Genomic DNA, 15,296 nt, shown 5'->3' with positions numbered 1-15,296 from the left:
ATATCAAATCATATCTTGATATATTCTATAAGACAGATCAGAATCTGATTGTCAATCTAGATATCAATGATCTCACAAAACAAATTACTTACTGAATAAGTAAGTCAGAGAGTTCTGAATGTTTCAAAGCTTCAAAAGCCAATGTAATCATCAATAATAATGATGATAACATCACAACCACCACTATAATCTCATGATATGAATACTGCAAGATCTCAGAGTATATAAAGGCTAATTGCTATTATCTGAACTCTGACAAAGCATCTGAGTGGTGGAGGAAGAAGAATAAGAATAATAAAAGCACTGACAACACTGAGAGTATCAAAAAGAAGGGAAAGAATAAGAAGAAGAATAAGAATGATGACAAATCTACTGATATCAGAGTGTCAGATCTTCTTGTCTCACAATCTAGTGTCAATGTGGCATTTGCTTTATCTGTGTTGTCTGCTACAACATTCAAACCTTGATATCTTGATATCTACACAAGCTTTAATATGATGAGTGAAAGGCACTTGTTGATGTGTGCAAAGTTGTTTGAGAGGGATTTAGAGATAACCACTACAGATGATGATGTAGAATGAATTGAGAAGATAGATGATATTCTTCTAGAATCAGAAGAGAGGGATATCTCAGTGGGTTACATTCACTGAATTCTCAATCTCACTGTCAATCTTCTATTCTTCACAAAGTTAGAAGATTAAGATTTCAGATATCAACTATCTGATATCACCTCTTCTTATTTTACAATAAAGACTCTGAATGATATTAACTTCATCACTGTTTGTATATTCAAAGAATTGATCTACAAGATAATAGAACAAGAATTTCAAATAGATATTCATCATCTGTTTCAGACTGTTCATTTTATAGTCAAATCTTACAATTATGAGAATGCAATGTCAACAACTGTGGGGAAATCTAGTGATCAATCTAGTGATTGCAACCCTCTGATAAGAACACTCATGGAATGGCATGTCACTCTAAAGCATATTTATACTGATGTGATCATTGCACTAGTGAAGAATCTGTCATTCAGCATCTGTATCAAAGAATCTAAAACAGACTTCTTCTGTGATAGCTGTGTCAAAGCAGATATGACATGCAAGTTCTTGCAAACTTCCATGCCACAAGTGTTGCAAGCAATGCAATGTGTTCATATCAATCTTGCTGACAGCAGTTGTATGCTGGATGACATGTTTGATTACTCTATAGAATCTTATCAAGAAATCAAATATTATATGCTTATCACTGATGATATCATCTGTTATAGATGAATCTATTTTTTACACACTAAGAATCAAGCTATCAAATTTTATGCTCACTGAGTTCAATTCATAAAAAATCTCAGCTTCACACTACTGATGCTAGTTAGAACTGATATTGATGATGTCTTTCAATCAAACAAAATAACAATGATGATAATCAAAAATAACATTATCTGAGAATCTACTATATCTCAATCCTCTCACCAAGATGGTGTTTCTGAGAGAGGAATCTGCATAATAATGACATGCACTAGAGCAGTGCTTATAGATATGAATATACTGAAGAAGTTCTGGGTAGATGTTCTTGAAATGGTAGTTGCAATTATCAACAACACTCTGACATCTACCACTCTATATAATGAGAAATACTGACCTATCAATGCTGAAGAAGCATCTATACAATACCTCTATACTGTTTCATTCTCAGCATTAATCAACACTCTGCCCCAACTTCACCATTTTAGAGAGCTAGATGTTGATGTTTATATGCATTTTTATGAATCTCAAAAATCTACTGATAAGCTGTTCATCAGAGCAGAAATATTTAAACTTATAGAATTCTGTGGTAACTCAATCTACTGTCTCTGAAGTTCTATAACTGATAAAATAATTGTCATCAGTGATGTTGTTTTCTCTGCAAAGAAATCTTCAATTCTGCAGAATGATATTAATTATATAACATCTGAAGCTGCAAGTTCAGTGATTTATCTTGTTGATAATGCTGCTGTTTCTGAACTAGCTGATGCTGAATGAATAAGATCAGTAAAAGCATTCATCATCTATATCTCTTCTCCTCTCACTGATTCTGTTCTGAAAGAATATAAAAATGCTGTTAGTAGATCTGAGAGAGTTGATGAATATTGACAAAAGTCAATGAAATGTGAGATTGCAGATTTGAAATGAAGAAACATTTGAACAATGATTCTATATTCTGATGTCTCTTCTGATGAGTCAGTGGCCTTCAGCTGCTGGGTTTATATTAAAAAAGATTGCTCTCAGAATCTCAATGTAAATTCTGATGATATATTATGAAAATCTTGATGAATAATATGTGGCAATTGATTAAAGAAGAGTGCATGTGAAGAAACATATATGCCTGTTGTCAATGATGCTACTAATTGCATGATGTTTGTGATAGCAGTGAAGTGAGATTGAATCTTATGTCAGATTGATATAGTTATGGCCTATCTGCATGACTGACTTGATAAAATGATTTATATACAGCAATCTATCAGATTTGAGATGGGGACTCCACACACAATGGTTTGTGCTGTTGTAGACTCTCTATATGAATTGAACCCTGCTGCTAAGATTTGATATGATTTTCTTATAGCATTACTCTGTGAGAATGGCTTCAAATCTAGCCTCTATAACTCTGCTCTATGGTGTCACATGTTCTGCAATCATCTTTATATGACAATCTATATGAATGACCTTCATATTATAGCAGAAGATTTGGCAGATGCTGATTGGCTAGTTGATACCCTTGTCAATAAATTAGAAATAAAAGATTTGAAAGAACCTTTGAAATACTTGGGTATGAAGGTTGAATGTTGCTCTGATGGCACCATAAAATTGACATTGAGATGCTATATTGATTGTTTAGTGCAAGATTTCCATCTAGATGATACTGTCCCTGTCTCTATACCAATACTTGAGAGGATGAAGATAGATGATACCTCTGTATCAGAATGAGAAGAAGAGTTCACTAAAGAATAATATCAATATAAAGTAGAGTGCTTGCAGTATCTGACAGTCAAATTATGCTCAGATATTGTACAAGCAGCATCTCTACTAGTGCAGAAGAATACTGTGTCTACACTTAAGATGTGAAGAGCTCTTCTCTGTGTCATATAATATTTAAAAGAAATGAGCAATCTAGGCATCTTATATAAAGGCCTCAAGAATGAGATTGATGAATTCCCCAATGTGTCATATCTGCTGATAGATTATATGAATTCAGATTGAACAGAACTGTTGAATGATGAATGCAAATCTATCTTGAGCTTCATATTCAAATTAGCAGATGCATCAATTTCATAGTGTTTGTCCAAACAATCTTGTGTTTCTTTAAGTTCAAATGAGATAGAATATATGGCACTCAGCAAAGCAGTATATGAAGCAATGTGATTGTACAATATAATGATGGAACTAGAATTTGTTACAGCAAAGAACTTCTTGTTTATTAGAGCAGATAATAAAGATTCAATTGATCTAGCTACTGTTGCTGCAATCACAGTGTGCAGCAAGTATATTGACACTCACTTCCACTATTCTTGCACACAACTGAATGAAGATGTTATTTCAATTAATCATGTTCCCACTGAGGATATGATAGCAGATGAATTAATCAAATCTCTGAGCACAGTGGCATTTAGATGTTTCATTAAATTACTAGAACTTTTCACTGACAACAGTAAGAATGATTAAATTTCTGTATATAGCATGTTTTTGGGATGATCTAGGTTAAGATAGTTAGCATGGAATATTTGTAGGAACACATCATGCATGTTGGCGCGTGGGGGGGTGTTGGGCACTAGTTGCCCAGGTGGCCCTCCACCGCATGTGATTACCCCTATATAGTTAGCTAGCGACCACAACAATAACAAGATGAACCATCCCACAAGTTAGTATTCGGCCACTAGGGCAAAAGAGCTCAATCACCACCAGCGCCATGGTGGTATAGAGGGTACGAATCACCCAATCCATAACCCCCAACAGGATATAGTGGCCTAATATATCCAGCTGGAAAGGTCACTTGATCTCAGGTTGGTGAGCCAAGGGGAAGTCGCTGAGACGGGTAATCAAATAATACTTCGATCCCTGATACCGGAATCCAGTCCCTTGAAGGCATATCGCACGTCGTATTTCCGTCGCTTTCTCCGAAAGGGGGTGTCACCAAACCGTAATGAGGAGTCCTAAGGGGTTATGGTTGTCACCCAAGCGCTTAAACTAGTCATCTCACTGGATGTCTACCACTCAAAGGGATCAAAAATGTGATAACTCTGCAGTAGTTCTAAACAGCTGCCTTCTGCTTTGCTTTCATGGGAACGACATGGAAAGATATAAATAATGGGTTGGAACCCCTCCTCCGTTAACATATTCCCAAACTCCTACAAGCTGTCCAGAATCTATATTCTCGAAGTATTCGAACCTAGTTTCTTGTTGAGGATACCCTCCCTCTAAAAAAATCGAAAAATGCCAAGCCCCGCGATCAGGTGTGTTAAGGAGGGGTGCAATAATTGGGCTCAGAGTGGATCGAGATATTGCAGCGCTCGTAAGTTTGTCGATATATCAATACTACTCTAGCACTCATCATGTTGATATCACGGACAAATAACCCATATCGAGCCACGTTGAGAAGGCATTGGGACCTCAGTTCTGCAGGGAGTTAGAGATAAGGAGACGCTCTCTGTTGGCTTGACGTAAATGGCTGGTGGCTTTGTGGATTATTTGTATGGTACTGTGTGCACAATGTTGCTCGGTGTGTTGTAATGGTAGAAGCTGCTACCATGGAAAGACGATGAATGTTACAGAAGAATAATAAGCTTGGTATATTTTACAGCCGAGAAGAGCTGGAGGCCCATTGGATCCGTGCGAGACGTTTGATGCTAGTGTCGTTGGAACTGCCCTTGCAGACCTCGTACTTTCGTCGTATGGACAGAAGGAAGCTGAGGTTGTGATATCTCCTGATTGGTGCTCTCGTCAAAACTCTCCATGAAGAAGCAGATGACGGACATGGAATTTGATTCGTACTCATCATTTGGGGTCCATGGATTTGACAGGGGTTCATAGCCAACGAGCCTGTATCTACCAATAGGGGGGAGTTTGATTCCTGGAATCCTCTATTCAAGCTAAATGGGAACAAGACCATATATATCAGCACGACGTAACACGCAATGTATTATCAATTCTGTTTATTTGTTTGATGGGCGCTGTGCTTCGACTCAGGATTTCTACATACATATGACCGTGCCAATACAAAACATCATCTTCCAAGTCCTTCCAACAGCAGCAAAATCTCTACTCTATCCCCGGGTGGTAAAATTGCACTTCAAAAACATGGCCAACAACGATTCTCCTCCCATGTACACGGACACTCCTTTGGCCGTCATCCCCACGCCAAAGTTCGAAACAGGCAACGTGCGTATCTGCACCTATTTCCCTTCTCAGCTCGCCCATGACCAGCGGGACAGGAATCTCGTTGCTGACTGGCCCATCCTGTAGGAAGACCCGTTCACCATCGAGGCTTCCCACATGGCTCTCAGCCACAACGCATTCATCCGCGGCTTCAACAGCATCTACCAACAGGCCTCTCGCCTCCAGGAGCCCACGGACAAGTCGGACTTCGTCGGCTACTGCCAGGCGTGGATCGAATGCGTCAAGACCCACCACCACTATGAGGAGACGGACCTGTTTCCCAACATCAACAAGGCGGCCGGCACGACTGGTTTGATGGCAGATGCCGTGCAGGAGCACGAGCTTTTTTACGGCGGGATGGACCGGATGAAGGCCTATCTCGATGAAACGGGTGCGGAGTTCTCCGCCGCAGAGCTGATTTCCATCATGGACTCGTTCAAGAAGCCGCTGCACAGTCATCTCAAGGCTGAGCCGCCTGCCATCGTCGATTTGGCGAGGTACAACACGGAGCAGAACCCGATAGATATCATGGCCATCGCCGCCGCTGCTGGTAAGACCCTGCTTCTGCGCACAATCCCTTCCCCGCTTTCGTGTGTGAGCTTGCATCGATTGTATCACAGGATTTCAATTAGCCATTGTCACTGGATTCTGATGTGTTTCTCTAGGCAGAAAGCAGGTCGGCTTTAGCTTCTTCCTAAACACCGTGCCCGTCTTCTTCCTGAACATGGAAACGGCCACCTTCGAAGGCGGCATGTGGCACGGCGTTTTCCCGCCTCTGAAAGGATTTGCGAGAACTCTCGTGAACAACGTCGTGCCCATGTGGCACTCTGGCAGATGGCGTTTTGCCAGCTGCACGCCCGATGGAGAATATAAGCAGCTGGCTGTTTAGATTAAATCATATTCGGAGTTAGAGCTGTTTTTGGTTGTATCTGGGCTTATTATTCTTTTGTTGCTATGTAACTAGCTAGTGTTGCGATACCCAAATCATGAATGAAGGGAATTTTTGTTGGTCTTTGGAGATGGGTGTGAATGTTGAGATAAATACCTCCCAGCTTGGTCAAGGAGACATGTAAATACTTCGTTAAGACAGTGGCCCCTCGATTTGATGCCAATTCTTGAAATACGAAACCGACACGGACCCAAATTCTCTGAGTATTTAATCGATCTCGAAACATAAAATCATCGCCAGGAACTTTCATCTGCTCTTTAGTCGCGGCTTGGCGTGTATTTACTATATATCCCACCCTCAAACCGCGGCGCCGGGATCGATGTCGTCGTCTGCCTCCGTATTTCCAACCTCAAGACGAACCTCCTCATCCTCCGTTCCTCAGCATGGCCTCTCACGTTGTTGTGATAGACTCCACTGCTCGAAAGGCTACAGTCAAGGTCACTCCTACAAAACATCTCACTGAGGTTCTATCGGAAGCATGTTCCAAGCTCGGCCTTGATGCCCGCCAATATGGACTCAAGTAAGTGCTTAGTTCTGCCTACCCGGCGGTGCCGCATGTCTGAAAGCAATATGTATCCTGGGTTCCCTACTAACCGTTGACCCGTTCCTTTTTCTGAAAGACATCAGAAGAAACAGATCGATCTCTCGCTCTCTATACGACTATCGGGGCTAAGCTCCGGTGCTAGGCTTGAGCTTGTCCAGCTTTCGCGCTCCCCCTCCGTCGTCTCCGTTGCCTTACAGCTTCCCGAATCAGAGGCCCGAGGTGCCCCAAACGGCCGTTTAACCGATAAGTTCCCCAGTACTACCACGTTATGGCATGTTTTACGGAAGTTTGAAGCCGGGGTGGCGGGGAATGGAACCACGAGAAACCTGACGGCTAGAGGGGTGCCGTCGACGGCAACTGGTGCGGGGCGGTTGTTTTATGAGTCTCCTGTCATTCAAGTTGTCGGGAGGGAGCTATCGTCATTTGGGGATCTACAGAGGACTCTTGGGCAGCTGGGGTTCAATAGCGGAAGCACTCTTCTCAGATTAAACTTCAGGGCGACGGATAAGCCGCTCGAAGAAGCCATGATGGAAATCGCGGGGTACTTCAAGTCCATAGAAGAAGAGGAGGATACAAGTAATGTGAACGCTTCCGGGGGCTCAAAACGCGAAACTCTCGTTCCGTCAGGCTCAGAACTGGCAATGCCAGAACCATCCGCTACATCGACCCTATCCGATATTACAGATCCCACCCCCGAGCCTCAAGCCATCCCAGAACAGCAACAAAGTACGGGAAACCCCGCCCAAACCCCTCCTCCAGTGACCACTGTATCATCAAGGCCTACCACCGTTTACGCCCCACCCTCGAGCGCAGTACCACAATCCGCGAAAACCCCATTCAACGAGCACGACTATGTCCCTACCGTCGACCAAGCAAAAGCTCACCAACTTCACCTCAGCCGCACCACCCGCCCCAACCGCCTCCCCACCGACGCAGAACTGGCGGCACAAGCATCCGCCCAGGAAACCAAGCTTGCCAGCATCGCCGATGTCGAAGTCAAGATCCGCTTCCCCGATCAAAGCCAGGTAGTCTCCAAGTTCACCAGGGAAGATACGGCGCAGGGTCTGTACGCGTTTGTCAGAAGTTGCCTGGATAGTTCTATATCGGGCGAGAAATTCTCGTTGTCATTCTTCGCTGCTGCTGGCGGGGTCGGGGCAGGGGGCGCGACCTCCCCACTCACTACCCCCTTACACACCCACCATTCCCTATCATCAAACCCGACAAATAAAAAGGGCCAGTCCGTCATCCCGGACGTGGCTGAGAAATTACTCATTCGCGATTTGCGCATGAGTGGCCGCGTGCTGGTGAATTTCTCCTGGGCGGACGATGTCTCGTCGCGGGCGAAGAGCGCGTCGACACGGGTGCAGATACTCCGCCCCGAACTGAGGCAGGTGGCTAGCCAGATCAAGGTGCAGGAGGTGGCTGCTCTTCCTGTCCGTGATGAGAAGGGGGATAAGTCGTTGCTGCAGAGGCTGGGCGGCGGCGGCGATGGGGATCAGGGACGTGCGGGAGCGAGGAAAGGGGGTGGCGGGGTGCCGAAGTGGCTGAAGTTACCTGGGAAGAAGTAGGGAGGGAGACATTTTGTTCATTTTGTTCATAGAGTTTATCTTTGTTTCGCTTTTGCTACGATGAGCTTAGACGGCAATGAAGCGTGATGATAATGAAATGAGGCTTTGTTTTAACGGTTGATGCAAATGCGATGCATTTCGTTATCTGGGGTATTGGTGCCTTCCATCGCATTTTTCGCTTTCTATCGTTCATGGGACATACCCGTGTTTCGTTTTCGTTTTCTTTCTTTCCCCCGTTTTTTCCGGTGGAGGGTATAACGGAAGGGATGCCTCTCTACCGTAGAAGAAGAACAGGGAAAAAAATGGAGGTAGTTTTTTTGTAAATATCATCGTAACTCCATTAACAAAGTCTCTGATAGCTAGCTACTGTATCCTTCCCTCACTAGGTTCTTCTTCTTGCCCTCATTTCCCAGTTTCAAGGGGATAACTGCTTGTTCCTCCATGTCTTTTGCGCCATCCTGAGCTTCATCTTTCCAGCGAGCAACGGGGGAGATGGGTGAGGAGAGAACCAACAGTCGTATCTAAGTAGCACAACATAAAAGATACAGGTTGGGTAGGGAAAATATCGATGAGCAAAAATCAAAGACCGGATATGTACGGTATTTTGTTGTTTGTTGTTTGTTTGTTTCTTGATATTTCATTTCCATTAATTGAAAAAGATGCACACATGATGGGGAAAAAAAAAACAAGTTTAAATGGTAATCCATGACACCAAACCCTTTAATTCAAAGAGTAACAACAACCAGCAACAGTCCCGTTCCCCAATTTCCTCCCCCACGAGAACCACAGGACTTTCTAATTTTGCCCTCCTTCGATATAAGAACATTTAGTGGCCGGCTCTCTTGGCCTCAGCAATGACTCCTTGCATTTCGTCGACCTTTCTCTTGGCACGGCCAAAGGTTCCGAGCTAGATTAGATGAAAGATTTTGAGTTAGTGGTAATTCTTTCTCGAGAATGTGTATGCGCGTGCGCTTCATGACGCTGTGCCATGCCCCTATCGGTTTCCTCATTTCAGCGAGTTTTGAATATAGCCTGTCCCCCTTGAATTAAGAAAAACATGTGCGTTCGAGGTGGTCATCATATTGCAGATTTGTCACAAGGCATCCATGCAGATCTGGGGCTTCGAATTTTGGTGGTTGGAGGCTGGTATTATCAAATGGGGATCCATCTCGATCATTTCCTCTTCGCTCTCCTTTTATTTCACGTTCCACTCTCTTCGCTCCTCAACAGTCGTTTCATCTCAAATACTCGCTCCACCTCTTGAACCCGACGAAGGCCACAGCTTAACTAGAAAAATGCAAATAAATAAATGGGTACTCACCCGTTTCTTCGCGAGCTTCCGGGCCCGCTTGTCCTGGGCGTTTCTCAACAGTTCAACGACACGGCGCTCATATGGGGCAAGGCCGGCGACCTCCTTGACGATATCACGGACGAACTTGGTGCGGCGGGAGAGGTGGCCCTTTGTCCGCGAGATGCGTGTCTTGGTTGTGTTGGCGGTGGTTTTCTAAACAGGGCGTAAAAAAATCCCAACTGGTTAGCTCTTTTGCTCGTGTGCTCATCCATAAGCGTACTGATGTTTCGATTTTTCTATCTTCTTTTTTCCTGTCCATAATATATTGAAAGCAAAAAAGCCGCGGGAATTGGGCAGTAAATGAAAACTTTTACAGCCCAAGGCAATTAAGCGGGTAGCAATTCTCATTTTGGAGGATGAAAAGGGGAGGCGCGTGTGTTCCAAGAGCAGTAGCTTTGCTACCGGGAGAGACAGTTTGAAGGGTGTGAATTCCAACATACATGGCCTTTGTTCAAGCCGACGGCAATGCCGGAGCGTTCCTTCGCCATCTCGATCGTTGATGACGGGGCGATGGTGGTGGGTGGTGCGGAGGATTGTCGTCGCTGTCGCTGTCGCTGTCGTTGTCTTCGGAGGTTGAAGTGCCTTCCTTGGATGAGGCTCAAAGTACAGTGCGAAGCGAGAAAAGCGGGTTTAGGGTTTAGGGTTGTAGCCCTACCTGTGTCTCAAAACGGGTTGGACGAGTTGTCTAAAACCTCAAAAACACAACAACAGTCCGTACTAGGATACTTCATATCAACAACAACCGTATGTTCCTTTTCCCGAATTATGCACACAGCTATTTGGATGCGTCTTGGTATCCGTTTTCTAGAACTTTGTCATGGACAGATTTAAACCTTTCTCGGCCAAAGCCATGTGTTAACATCCAGATGACCAGCGATGGTATAGTATTACGTGTGAAACACCCTGTGCATGATAGACCTGAATCTGAGGGATACCGCCAGTTCCTTATTCTCATTATGGATGCGCTTAGTTGGGCATCGTTCGCCAGCTTTATGATCAACAATTCGACCCCTCGTTGGCAGTTTTGCAGGCATCGCGGAATTTTGGAGACGAATCTTGCTGAACTTTTACAATATCATCAAACCATGGAAAAGAGCCCTGTCTGTTGAATCTCCTTTCGACGTAGTAGATTTCCAGTACGTTGGCGGCATTGATATCATCCCACCGTTTTCGATGCAGTCAGCTAGCTCTTGAGGTTTTCGCATTCTTATGACATTCTTGTTTTCACCAGCACTCAAACGATGTCGTGCGCCAGGAGACTCATATCCGCCATACACAACAGTGAATGAGTTTTTACTTATTTCTATTCCCCGCAAGGATCCGGGGTGCGGGTTGAGAATGCATCCAATTGTCATCTCGACTCCTATACCAGTGGAAGATACATCCGGACAGCGGAAGTTTCTCTCAACGTTGCAATTTTTCGTTAGCGGGGCGGCCAACTTACAATCACCCGCCCTTGCTGTAAAAGCTTGCTGACGATACTACGGGAGGGCGTTTTTGACTACTCTGAGGAGAAGTACTAACTACCTACTTCGGAGTTCATTTTCCTTACCCGCATCCCAGTACATGTATGCTATGACGAGGGTTGGCAAATGGGGATGACGGTGGAAGGGATCATTTAATAATTTTCTATTGTAGTTAACTAGTTCTTTGTTATTTTCATACAATCGGATATTCACAAACTATGCTAAACTGGAGGCGGTGATGATATCGGTTTTGAGCCGCCTTTTGCAAAACTTTAATCTCATAGTTTGATTCATGGACACGGAGATCACCAAACGCAAAAGATGGCAAACGGAAGCTAAGAGCTTTGTATTATGAGGCGTAGCTCTTTTTTTTTTTTTTTTTTTTTTTTTTTTTTGTTGGCCAAATCCTTAGAGAAGTGATTGGACTTGGCAAAAGCGAAAAGTGATGCTCCCTGGCAAAATGAGCCAAGCGGACAATCGTGCGATATGATATCTTCATGAACTGCTGCTGGTGAAGCACGGCGCTCAAAACACCAAGCCCAAGAATCTGGTCATGTCCACGTATACGAGAAGGCCATAAGAACAAGACAGGAATGAAATCGAATTTGTTCTGGCTGGGTGAACCTGGAGCACATATATACATATTCTGAAACCAATCCCCACCACATTCCCCGAGACGGGATTATCGACGCAGGACATCGAAACCCGATAAGGAGACGCAAGCCAAGCCGAGCAATCGGAGTCGAGAATATTTGGCAGGGCTACGATCCCGGTCGGCGGGAAGATGGCGAAAAATTCAGACCAAAATTATCTTACACATTCGCTTAATGATGGATTGAAACCAGGGATGAACATGGAGGTGGGCTGTTTTGAGTACCAAGGCCTGGACCTGGACCCTCATACAAAGAGGGATCAGGTAACACGCTTCTGTGCCCCACACTAGCCGCCTTGAAAGTAGAAAGAAAACGGTCCCATAGCTCTCCCGCCCTCCCGCTTTCCCAATTGCTAAGATGGGACTCGGTTCTGCGCGCTAAGGGAGCTGAATTGACAGTCCTCCTCATTATTTCTCCTTTGAAACTGGGGCCATGCAGCTAAGGGGCCACTTTTACAGCTGTTGTCTTATTGATGGTAGCATTAAAGATTGACCAAGGGTCTCGGAAAGATGCATGTATAGGAGATGACGCCGCATGGGAAGTGCGAAGGTACGTGCCGACTGCAGAACAAACATACATGCAAATGAAAGCTGAAAGTTAGCTGCGGCCTGTGGAAAAAGTCCAACAACGCATGTTGGCGCAACTGTGTAGATGGTTTATTCTAGTTCTCTGTGTCATTCGATGTAAAGTAGAGCGAATTGGGGGACCAAATTGTGCAATCTGTCTAATTATATATATATGTATATACTTCTATAGGCATACACATAAACTGATAAATATGAAGAACCAGACAAAGGACAAACAGAGTTCGGGTGATTTTTCGAGCAAATACTGGTATGCAACCATGCATGATGGAACACTCTGGTTGCTGACGCTCGGGGAGTTAAGAAGCGACAAAGAGAGGATGAAGACAGGATGAGCAGATAGCAGATGGAGAGTCGAGAATGTAGTGTACAGTACATGTACAGTACATGTACCTTGTAGTGACTTTTCATCGGAGATACTGGGGTAACTCGAGATTCGCCCGATCGTTCTAGGTTGGGTGGACCAGTAGGAGTATTTTCTGTGGTATCTGTGAAGGAGTGCTCCTCCGAGGCCACTTGATGTAAGTCCAATTTCAAACATGCAAAAGCTCGTCGGATCAATTCTCTCCCTTCCCGCATCGTGCTTCATGGTTTATGAAAATGAACAATATTAGTAGTAGTGTCTCCTGGGCCCCGGAGAGAATCCCACTCAGGGATTTTCTGCATCGCTCTTGATGGATGGATCACTCATTTCACTGCTTTTGGCGAAGTGCAGGTAGGGCTTGTATCCCTCTCCCGCTCTAGCCTGCCTGCATTTACCGTTTGCACCCGCCTCGGTCATTGGATGTAGCGTTTCACGCTGAATTTGTAATTTGTTCTCCTACTTCTCATGTGTTAGTAGTTCTCCATTATCCGCCGCTTGTCAATTACTATTGAACAAGCAAACAGTAAAAAGGCCATCCCGGAGAGGCGACTGGAACGCTGGGAGTTTGGGGGTTCAAAAGGACCAAGTTTTTTTTTTTTTTTTTTGTGTGTGTGTGGGTGGGTGTGGGTGTGTAGAGATATCACGCAGGTGGTGGCATCGCCGCCCTCTGGAGCCAGGACATGTGCTAGTTCTAGAATCGGTTACAGAGTACAGAGTAGTTTTCCTTGCAATTAGGCTGGGGCCTTGGTCAGAAATTCTTTCTCTGTTGGATCAGCGTCATGGCTGGTTTTCTCAAAGCTCCCCATTCTTCTTGCTACAGAAGCACAAGCACAAGCTTACTGTAGACCCTTGCTCTGATGTCCACCAACATTACCTTACGAAAATTTTTGCTCTGGATGCACGATGCCAGTTGATGCATGGTTCGCCAATATTTTCTTGGTCGATAAGGTCCAGACGCAGAGGCCTGTTCTCCTGGAGCGGCTTTCTGCGACCACATCGGCATGCTAGCAGAAATTGATAATCCAGGGAAGTTTTAAAAAAATCCAGCGTACATCGTAGCTTCTCGAACTCTGTACGGAGTTGATGGTCAGCAGATACACTATGCAATTCCAGGCTCACGTTGTGGTTATTTGCCACTGTCCCTTTTTGCTCTGTTGTTTCTTTTTAATCCTGATGATCGCCAGTCCAGCCACGGGGCTTCGATCCGTGCTTCCCCGTCCAACTTTGCAGTTCAAGGCCAATGGTTAACTTTTGGCGGCAGGCTAAACCCGCGCTAGGGCGAAACAACGTCCAAGCACTGTCGCGATTGAAGGGCCAAACAGAAACCCAGAGCTCAAGCACTCATAGTCCATGCGGGGAAACGAGGAGGCGCTGAACTCTTGGCTCTGGGGGCTTGATATTCGAAGCATCCCGCGGCTGGTGGTCTGTGGAACCCAAGAGTGTGTCCAGCCATGGATTGCCACTTCATGATCGAAGGAAAATCGAATGCGTCCAGGCGGGACCTGGCCTCGTTAGTATCCCGTGCACAGAGGCCAAGTTGACGGAGAAAAAGAAAGGCGAGCGAGAGAGTCCTTGGCCTAGATTTTGGGGGTAAACAGGATAAATAGTTAGCATCATTTGGTGAGGGATTGGCCTGGAGGATCCTCCGTTGCTTTGCACGAGAGGAAGCATTATATACTGGAGACACCGCTGGGTGTTCCACTTCGGCCAACTGCGTCATTCCTATCCCCTGCTCGTCGCAATAATAGTAGCAACTATACTCCGTAGTAAGAGGAGAATACGGCGACAGACCAGGTTATGCCACCGTCGTGGGTGTCCCCAACAGTAGTAACTAGTGAGCACAAGTCGTCGTGGCAGTCGTAGTGGTTGGTGGTGGTCGCCCCCTATTCACGGACGTCGTTGTCGATTGATTAATTAAATGGTCGGCGGCTGGTTCCCTTCGTGTGCCCCTCTTTGCGCCGTCGCCGTCCTCCAACACCGCTTCCACACCTCTTCCGCCCCGGCTGGAGACAACCAGCAGCATTGCTCATTGTTGGTGTACTTCCCCCGTCCTTGTGGCTCTGTTCCGTGTCGTTGCTTTTATTTGTTATCCTTCTTCCTGAGCCGGCTTCCTTATATATTTCCCCCAAGGCATCGTTTTTTGGCTTCCTCCCGCTGATTGCTATTCACCTAGACCGCCGAATTATTGCAGCCTGGTAGCAGCGCGGCGCACGACCACTCTTCCTCATCGTCCAGAGTCCGTTATCTACCTAGGTTGCCCTGGATTGAAATCTCCTAGCTATCCGAATGTCCCCGAAAGAAAGCAGGTAGTGCGGCCAGATCCAGATCCGCAGTCTCCCTTTTACTTCTTGCACCTCCAACCGCAAAACTACGCCGGATACCGGACTTGTGTGTGTACTCGAATATTGAATG

The 15,296-nt window shown here is 45.1% G+C and overlaps 5 protein-coding genes across 5 annotated transcripts; 3 read left to right on the top strand and 2 right to left on the bottom strand.

Annotated features, from left to right (window-relative positions):
• Positions 1-5,327: 5,327 nt before the first annotated feature.
• On the top strand, positions 5,328-6,294 carry HCBG_00065 (hemerythrin HHE cation binding domain-containing protein; the record flags this gene model as incomplete). The annotated part of the gene is made up of 3 exons (XM_045427115.1): positions 5,328-5,408; positions 5,493-5,955; positions 6,071-6,294. The coding sequence occupies 3 exons, from the start codon at positions 5,328-5,330 to the stop codon at positions 6,292-6,294; spliced, it is 768 nt and encodes a 255-aa protein (XP_045291090.1).
• A 443-nt stretch (positions 6,295-6,737) lies between these two features.
• HCBG_00064 (uncharacterized protein) lies at positions 6,738-8,565 on the top strand (the record flags this gene model as incomplete). Its single annotated transcript, XM_045427114.1, has 2 exons — positions 6,738-6,874; positions 6,975-8,565. 2 exons carry the CDS (start codon positions 6,738-6,740, stop codon positions 8,464-8,466), a joined length of 1,629 nt encoding a protein of 542 aa, XP_045291089.1.
• Positions 8,566-9,073: 508 nt separating this feature from the next.
• On the bottom strand, positions 9,074-10,385 carry HCBG_00063 (60S ribosomal protein L36; the record flags this gene model as incomplete). The annotated part of the gene is made up of 3 exons (XM_045427113.1): positions 9,074-9,373; positions 9,788-9,970; positions 10,258-10,385. 3 exons carry the CDS (start codon positions 10,303-10,305, stop codon positions 9,293-9,295), a joined length of 312 nt encoding a protein of 103 aa, XP_045291088.1.
• A 1,682-nt stretch (positions 10,386-12,067) lies between these two features.
• Positions 12,068-13,902, top strand: HCBG_00062 (uncharacterized protein; the record flags this gene model as incomplete). The annotated part of the gene is made up of 6 exons (XM_045427112.1): positions 12,068-12,199; positions 12,424-12,485; positions 12,693-12,770; positions 13,017-13,041; positions 13,362-13,455; positions 13,520-13,902. 6 exons carry the CDS (start codon positions 12,068-12,070, stop codon positions 13,900-13,902), a joined length of 774 nt encoding a protein of 257 aa, XP_045291087.1.
• A 315-nt stretch (positions 13,903-14,217) lies between these two features.
• On the bottom strand, positions 14,218-14,914 carry HCBG_00061 (uncharacterized protein; the record flags this gene model as incomplete). The annotated part of the gene is made up of 2 exons (XM_045427111.1): positions 14,218-14,638; positions 14,874-14,914. The coding sequence occupies 2 exons, from the start codon at positions 14,912-14,914 to the stop codon at positions 14,218-14,220; spliced, it is 462 nt and encodes a 153-aa protein (XP_045291086.1).
• Between the last annotated feature and the right edge of the window lie 382 nt (positions 14,915-15,296).

Source organism: Histoplasma capsulatum (genome assembly GCF_000150115.1).
Source record: "Histoplasma capsulatum G186AR genomic scaffold supercont2.1, whole genome shotgun sequence".
Classification (NCBI taxonomy): Eukaryota; Fungi; Ascomycota; class Eurotiomycetes; order Onygenales; family Ajellomycetaceae; genus Histoplasma; species Histoplasma capsulatum.
Note: the sequence above shows the minus strand (reverse complement) of the source record. Positions and strands in the feature narration are given on the sequence as shown.